At 39.2% G+C, this 9,106-nt stretch overlaps 1 protein-coding gene across 1 annotated transcript in view; it reads right to left on the bottom strand.

Moving 5' to 3' along the window:
• Positions 1–8,709, bottom strand: part of CD96 (CD96 molecule) — a 60,640-nt gene extending 51,931 nt beyond the window's left edge. The window contains exons 1-3 of the mRNA XM_012730539.1: positions 8,649–8,709; positions 6,344–6,727; positions 211–326 (exon numbers count right to left, since the gene is read on the bottom strand). Coding sequence (XP_012585993.1) covers positions 211–326; positions 6,344–6,727; positions 8,649–8,709 — 561 coding nt within the window. The remainder of the gene's footprint in view (positions 1–210; positions 327–6,343; positions 6,728–8,648) is intronic.
• Between the last annotated feature and the right edge of the window lie 397 nt (positions 8,710–9,106).

The raw sequence follows: 9,106 nt of genomic DNA on the forward strand, positions 1-9,106 counted from the left end.
ATTGCATTCAAAGACTTGGATGCTTGCTGAGTTAGGAGTCCTCATGCTCTGCCCAAACCCCCTCCCCAAACCTAGCCTACTCTCCAACCTTCCACATAAAGCCTGTCGCTAATCCAGTATGTTACAGACCCTATATTGCTTATTATTTATTTTTACTTCATTAATATTTAAAGATTACTGCAGTTATTCACTGAAAAGGGCAACACTTACCACCGACCATGTAAAGGTGAACGCAGATGGAATTTCTGAGGTGATATTTTGAAAGCATGGTATTTCCAGAGTCCGATTTACCTCTATTTCTATTGTATGGTTACTTTGTTTGTCCTCTATAACTGTAACAAAACATAAGGTGAAAAAGACATGGATCTGTGATGAGCTTTTAAAGTGTTTTTTACTGTAGAAGTGAGAAAAGTTTTAATATTCAGGTCCATCCATTCTCACAGCGTTTGCCTCTGTGAAGTCAAGAGGCAAAAAATCACACTGTCATCCCTGTTGCATAAAACGACAAAATGGAGACTGAGACGCACAGGGAGATGCCTCACGGGAAAATTACAAGGACACAGTCTGAGCAAAAGCGAATTCCAACTGGCTATGTTCCTGTGTTTTAACCAAAATTGGTGCTTTCTTGATCAGAGAGATTATAAAACTTTATAATCTAACCTCTAATTACAATTTAAAACATTTTAGTAAGTAACCATTTCCAGACAAGTTTAAGTTCGTAGCAAATTGAGCGGAAAGCGCTCCTATTTTCTCCCTAGCCCAAGCACGCAGCTTCCCCGCTGTCAACATGGCCAATCACGGTGGGACATTGTGTCACAACTGAGGAGCCTACACTGACGCATCATTATCACCAACGCCCATGACATATTTACTTGGGTTTACTCTGTTCTATGGGTTTTGACGGCGGCAGTATCACACAGACTAGCTTCACTGCCCTAAAAGTCCTCTGGGCCTCTCTCTTGCCAAATTCCTGATAGCCAGGAATTTGTCTGCTTATTGTCATCATATCAAATTATCTTTTTTGAGCTTATAAACCTTTATTCAAAAAAGGAAAGATGCCAAAAAATATATAAGGAAACTCTTTGGAAGCACACGTGAAAATATGTTTAAAGTGTCTTTTTTTTAGGGAAAGTTATGTACATATACATACATACTTGCAACTACCCTAAAGATAGCAAAGAATAATTCATAAATGAAAATAGCTCTACCATCCCAGTAGCCTGAAAATTTTCTTTTTTATAGCCATGCAGATCTTGTTTGCATACATATGATTCCTCGTTTTTTTTTGTAATCCCATTTACCTGCAGATACTGTCCATGCTTTTTCAGCAGTTCTGTATATTTGGTAAAATACTTGTGGCTAAAATATTGAGAGGCCTAAGTCATTCACTTATATATACTCACCATCATCCATTTAAATTTTTATAATTATTGAATCATAATGCTTGTTCAGTTTGGGTTCTTTATTTAAGCTACTTTGGATCAGCACAGGGGGAAATGGGTGGGTCAGGGAAAACCAAAGTGTCTTTTCCTAGACTCATTAAGGTGATGAAGCTAGAGACAGATTAGCAACCAACCAGTCCCAACAAGCCTTACCTCTGCTGGAATTGGTATCACTGCTGCACGGTGGAAGGAAGAAGGTCTTCAAGAAGCTATTGAAGTGGGGTGGTAGGATTAGACTTTTGATTTCAGGGATTGAATGTACATGGATCATCTGATGAAACTTGCCCTTTCCATTCAGCCGATTTCTGTCGCTTATTTTCAAACATTTTGTTTCCTTTAGTGTTGGAATAAAATTCCCAAGAAGCTCTCTAAGGCCAATGTGAAGGAGCCTATCACCTGTTTTCTTCTATGTGTTTAATGGTTTTAGGTCTTATATTCAAATCTTTAATCCACTTTAAATTTTGTAAACAAAAGCAAAAATAAACAAATAGGCTACCTCAAACTAAAAGGCTTCAGCACAACAAAAGAAACTATTAGCACAATAAAAAGATACCCTACTGCATAGGAGAAAATCTTTGAAAATCCAGTGGAACAAGGGGTAACACCCAAAATATGTAATTAACTCACAAATCAGAAAAATAAAAACAAACAATTGGATAAAAAAACGGGCAGAGGATATCTGATGAGTCACTTCTCCAAAGAAGACATACAGATAGCCAGCAGCACATGAGAAGCTGCTCATCAAATGTATTATTAGAGAAATACAATTAAAACAATGAGATATCACCTCTCACTTGTGAAATGACTATTATCCAAAAGATAAGAAATGATGCATTGGAGAAGATGTGTAGACAAAGGAAGCTTGATACACAGTAAAGGAAAAGCAGCAGGGATATTCTTCAGAAAATTAAAAATAGAAATTCCATACATGTCAAACTCAGTAAGTTTGTTCTTGGACATCAGCCCTGGCAATGATTATTTTTGTAGTTGACACCAAAAGCAAAAGTAAGCAGGTGGGACTACATCAAACTACAAATATCAGCAAAGTGAAAAGGCAACAGGATGGGAGAAAATATTATCAAATCACATATCTGATAAGGGGTTAAATATGGCTAAGGAACGCACGCACGCAATTCCGGAAAAACAAACAAGCAAACAAAAAACAATGCAACCTTTAAATGTGGTCAGAATAAATGAATAGATATTTTCCCCAAGACCATCAATGACCAACATGAAAAGTTGATTGATATTAGTGAGATACTAATACCCTGCTAGAAACAGTCTTTGATTTTTTCCCCCAGTTCTATTAAGATATAGTTGACATTGTATTAGTTTTAGGTGTAAAACATGATTTTATATGTGTCTATATTGCAAAGTGATTACCATAGTAAGTTTGGTTAACACCTACCGCCACACTAGGATAATAGCATGTAGTTAGACTAAGATTATCAGATTATCAAGATTATATTCTGCTACAAATGATAGACTATAAAAATAACCCAAGATTTAGAGAACTGTATTTCTTGCAATAACCAAAAAAACCCTATCAACCCAAAATGAAAAAGAAGAAATGCTAAACCGCTTACTATATTTCTCATCTACGGCCTTAGAGCACAGGAATACAGGCAGGAGCAAAATATAGTAAAAAGACTACAACTTCCCTCTGTGGCATCTTCTGGAACATGGGATGCAGCCACACTCATTAGTGAGCAGAGAAAGAGAAAAGTGACTCAGATAACAATAGAACAGAAACAGGAAGTGGTTCCAACCACTGTGGCCCCTCAGCAGTTTAATATTTCTTTCTTTCTTTCTTTTTTTTTTTTTAGCAGTTTAATATTTCTTTCTTTCTTTTTCTTGTTCTTTTTTTTTTAGCAGTTTAATATTTCTTTCTTTTTCTTTTTTTTTTTTAGCAGTTTAATATTTCAGTGTTTACAAAGGAGCTCTCTTTTCATTTCTCTTTGCACTTCATAAATTTTTGTTTCATGTATGCTTTGCTTACCCAACTAGCTAGCAAGTCTGGGGATCTCACCAGGATGTAAGAGGGCAATAGTACAAGTGGGAGAAGCGAGCGAAAAGCAAAAGCAGAAGGGGGAGCCTGAGTCACCGGCTTTCGGATGGCAACTGCCTGTTGTGTGTTCGGCGACTACCCCTTAATATACCAGGCATTCACTTACGGTCCATTTTTTTTCCCCTTCTGTTTTAAAAACAGCAAGATGGTAATCAGAAGTCTGGGGAAGTCCCAGATGACACAAAGCATGTAGCTGTGGCTTCTACCTTCCCAGTGACTGGCAGCGCTTAGTAGCTCCAATTTAGCTGCCTCTGCTTTTGTCCTTTAAGAAAAGTGTCTACCTGAATGGCAACACTGCTCTCCTTCCTGGGTCACATGTGAGTTTTTCACTGTTGCCTTCATGTCTTGAGCCACCCCGTATCCTATTTCCAATAGGGTATTTCAATTCATGTTACTGATTCTCAAACTATTAGCTCCTCAGATATGTAACAGAATGTGCAGATTTAGGTTGAGAGGTACAAAACCGATATCTAAAGCCAAGGTCAATGTGTTTCTGTGCTAATGACTGACAAATGTCCTCTTGGGTTCCGAGTGAGGCAAATAAAAAGAAAGGGAAGAGCATTCACTTTTGATAAGAAAGGATAAACAGCGTTTATTCATTATTCTTATTACTATTCTTAATGAAAACTATCACTTACCTAACTCTTAGTACCCTTTGGCAGGAATTATACCAAGTGCCTTATACAAATTATCTCATTTAACCATCAAAATATGAAGAAGGTACTATAATTATCCATATCTATTATGTAAGGAAAAAAAAAATTAGTGACTTGAAATAACCTGGCATAGAGGAAACACATTCTAAGTGCCAGAGCCAACATTCAAATCGCAGCTTCCTGACTCTACAGAGTGTATAGCTGAACATGTCTATACAGATTTTCTGTATTTCTCTTCATTCAACCCCACTGCATCCCCAATTGAATAGTTTTTGTTTTCCTCTAGAAAATAGCAGTAGAGCAGGGCATTTTAAGATAATAGTGGAGGAATTCCTAGAGGAAGGTAGGTTGTTTTAATACCCTGGTCTTATCTCTTGATAAAAAGTAAAGATAACAAATCCACATAGGTTTCTTGTCCTGGACCTTTCCATGACTCAGTTAGCATAGTTTCCACGAGTCATTATTTTGTCTTATATTAACAGGCCACTTTGCCTCTGAGTTAAAAAAAAAAAAATTCATGGGCCCTCCCTGGTGGCGCAGCGGGTTAAAGCACTGCACTAAGAAGCTGAAACCACTTCCGCATGAGTTCAATTCCCGCCTGCCCAAGAAGTGACCACATGGCGTGGCAGACCTCTCCTGACCCGCCCGCTGCTCCCCTCAGCAGTGTACTTTGTCGATCTGCCTGTTTTGCTCCCCACTCTGTCTCTGGTGAAGTCTTTTGCCACCCCTGAGTCTCTGGCCTGTACTCCAGTTCTGTACGCACAAATAAATAAATCTTTAAAAATAATAATAATAAAACAAATGAATAATTAAAAAAAATTCACTTCTAGTACATTTTCCATTTGTTGGCTTTCATTTTAATTCTTTTCCATTAGAAGAAGTAGAAATCATTTATGTTAGGGTCAAATAACTTAAGGTTGGTGTCATTATCAACATTTTTCCAGATGGGCACAGAGAATTTACATGACCAGACAAAGTTCACTTCTATTCAGAGAAAGCTTGTACTTAAGCCTAAGGTTCTTGCCTCCAAATGTGGACCTCTAAAGCAAGTTTTTATGAATGCTGCATGTCTGACAGCCTCCACGCTTCTTCACCTGCCCTATACGGAATCTACCCTAAGCCACTTTTATAAATTCTCCCCACAGCCCTGCTCTCCTTCCGTGCTCCCCTTTCAATGACTGGTTCTACCAATTGATGTGCATGCCAGGTATCTGAACAACACCTTCAATTTTTCTCCCCCCTTCATTCTTACTGCCACACCCACTCTATTACTATCTGTCTTATGCTCAATACATAGAATTTAACCTATTTTTATCATTCTGTCTTTCTTGGGCTCATCTCCTATTTAATGTCCACCTTCTTCTTGTCCATCTTCACTCTATTCTCATATTGAAACCCACACAATCATTTTATAAAACAAATACAATCAAGCTCCAAATACTATGCCATTTTTGTTTGTTTGTTTAAAACACTTCAATATGGGGCCCTCCCTAGTGGCGCGGCAGGTTAAAGCACAGCACTAAGAAGCTACAGCCACTTCAGCATGAGTTCGATCCCTGCCCTGGAGGTGACCCACAAGGCGCAGCAGACCTCTCCTGACCTGCCCACTGCTCCCCTCAGCAGTGTACTTCGCCAGTCGGCCTGTTCTGCTCCTCACTCTGTCTCTGGTGAAGCCTCTCGCCACTCTGCACCACTGCACCTCTGGCCTCTCACACACTGTACTGTACCCCAGTTCTGTATGCATAAATAAATAAATCTTTTTTTAAAAAGATTTATTTCAATATCTTCCCATGGCTCTTTGATGAAAATTTACACCTTGGATACATGGGAGCAGGTAGAGTTATGGTCCATTATCATCGTTATCTACCCCCTGGCCTTGAGTCTCTGCACAGCAGGCCCACCAGCATGTGCCCATCATGTACCTGCTTCCTCAGATGTACTCATTCTTCAGACTACAGTGGAGGTATTGCTTTCTCAGGCTCAATTTCCCTGGCCTCTGCCATGCTGCAGAGGCAGCCACAAGATGGCTGCAGTTCTTCTCACTTATGCCTGTTATGCAGTATGTGTGATGGATTCCTGTCTCTGCTCCATCTGTGTACTTAGCTCCTTGCCGGCCACAGGGTTGATGCACGAGGAGTATCTGTTGAAGGAATGTGAGCTCATGAAACAAGAACCACCTGCCCTCCATGTATCAGACTTACCAGTTTTCTGAATGTGCACGTTGAAGATTTTCTTTTGAATGCCCACCGGATACAGAGTAATGCTGCACTCATACTTCCCACTGAGTGAGGAGGACATGTTCCTTAAGTGCAGAGTCCATTCTGACACTTCGGGCATTACTTTCAAAGCCACCAGTGACTTACAGGAACCCTGGTTGGCACTCTGGTTGGCACAGTAGTAGCCATAAGTGGGATGATAAACGGCAATCATGTCTTCTTTATTGGTGATCTTGCTCCATTGCACCTGCACTAAGCCTTCCTTCTGGGCTTGGCAGATCAGGCTGACATTAGAGCCAGGTGATACATAAACATCTTCTGCATTGGGTGCTTCTTTCCATATCCCTGATAAGAAAGGCAGGAGCATCAGTTTGTATAATTCAAATGGAATGATTCTTAATTTAAATCCTTGACCACATTGGTGAGGTGAGGAAGCTTCTCGCTGGCTGCAGTAGGAGCAGAAGAGAGTTTGTGCCTGATCCAAATGCACAAGCATGAAACTTGATAACAATAAAGAGGCCTTTCCTTAAGGGCACTAGATGAACAGACTGAGTTCTGACTATCCCTTTATCTGGTTTTCTCTGACTACCTATGAATAAAATTAGGGGACTTAAAAATTAAAGTCCCCTAGCAAACTTATTATGACAATAATTCTTGCATTTATGTAATTGGCTTTTTGGGGGGTGGGGTAAAATTATAAATCAACAGCTGCCTATAACACTGGTGGTATTTTCTGAAATTGCAAACATAATAATATGTATACAGCAACTTTTACTAATGCATGTGTCCAAAAGACTTTTACACATGCTAGCTTGTTTAATTCTCCTCACATACCGAAGAGTGATGCTGTTAACACTTGTTGTCAAAGAGGAAAGAGATTAAATGATTTGCTCCAAGTCACAGACATATGTCCAGTAAAGATCATGAATTTGGCTGCTTAGAATTTGTGCTCTTTCTATAAACCTATACCTTCCAACTCTACCCCCAAATTAGTTGAGAAGGGCAGGAAATTTGACTTTTGAAATATGAGGAAGGAAAGGGCCTCCATTTCTTTGTAATTAGGGGCCCTAAGGGGGAAGAAAGGAAGAAATATTTCTGTGGAAAGTAGAGCTTCCACTAAGGACAAAAAAAAAAATACATTTGTTAGTTCTATCTATAATCAGTGCTTTGAAATAATAGAAATAAAAAAAAGAAGAGTTCCTCTCATCAGCTCTCTGATCAAATAGTATAGTGTACTTGAACTATGTTAAGCACTGAGTCTCTGACATGCCTTCAATAGTATAGGCCTCAGTTTTAGAATTAACATGGAATTCTGTTACAGGAATGATATATTATTGTGACAAGTACCACTGAAGCTCACAAAGGGAAATGATAAAAAGATGACAGGCATCTGAGAAGATAGGAGCCTCTCACAGGTACTTGACAAATGGGAATTATTATACTTTTATGGATGCAAAAGCTTGGGGAGGCAGAGGTTAGTCTAGTTAGTGTAACTCCCTGTGAGCTCTCCTTGCTCTGACAAAATGCCTCTGATCCTATGGACAGCTCTATATTCCCCAGTCCCCTCTGATTTAGAAATTCTTAAAATCTTGGTAACTTTATCTGTAAGGCAGTTAATTCTTATGGCACTCTGGCTCGCTGTAATATGCTCACACGATGGTATGCAAAACTGATCTTTCCTTCTGCTATTTTAAAGTAAGCCCTATAGGTATTGGTTCCCCAGATCTTAAGGACTCCGCTCAGTCTCCCAGGTCCACCCACTAACATGCTTCATTAAAATTCAGCATATGTTCAACACCCAAAGTCATTAGTATTTAGGGGAAATGCTTATTTTATCTAACAGGAAAAAAGATACTTGAGAGAAAGAAAAAGTTGAGCAAGGAGCTCTGAGCATGGAGGGCTTTGAGAAGTTTTTAGTATTCTGAAGTTGTTCTGACTACCATTTGGAGAGCATTTCATTTCCAAGAAGCACACTTGTGCAATTACTCCAGAGATCTGTTCAGGAAGGAAATGGGTGAAAATGTCTCCGAGCAGGGGCACAAAGCACCTATTTCATTTTTGTTTTCAGTATTCATTAGTAATCATTGCTAGAGTCTAACATCTCTTCAATAGCTGTCACTTAAATACATAACTAAAAATCTTAGTGAAGATCTGGGGTTTTTTGGTGATTAATTTCAGCAGCAGTCATAGGCATTTTAAATAAACAGAGGCACCCTTCACTCTTAAAATGGCCAACTTGACAAGAAAGAACAACTGGAAGGCTTACCCCTGACAAAATGTATCTGGATGATGGAGTAGACAGCACAGTACATCCATTTCTTCTCCATCGTCTCCCGAAGGCCTTACACCAGCATTTTCATAGCGATCACAGAAGTTAACTGATGCCTCTAATTAAGCCACGATTAGCCACCTTGTTTGTGCTAAGAAACCCCAAGTCTACCGCGGCCTATGTCTGTTTAGCTTTTTTGCTAGACGCGGCAAGTGCAGTGTCGACAGGATATGTGGTTCAGTGCTATGTATAATCTTTAACGGAAGTGTTGAAATTCTTCTCTACATCTTACATATCACCTATGTTAGAAGATGTAGCAGCATCTTTGGAGGCTGTAGGATCTTTGTGGCAGTCAAATGGCTTCAAAATCTAAACAAAGGAAATCATGCAGAGCAGTTCATAATCTGCATTTTATACATGTCTTTTCAAGAGTACAAATTTAACAAATGTGAGCT

Source organism: Condylura cristata, unplaced genomic scaffold, assembly GCF_000260355.1.
Source record: "Condylura cristata isolate star-nosed mole 26May11 unplaced genomic scaffold, ConCri1.0 scaffold00003, whole genome shotgun sequence".
Taxonomy (NCBI): domain Eukaryota; kingdom Metazoa; phylum Chordata; class Mammalia; order Eulipotyphla; family Talpidae; genus Condylura; species Condylura cristata.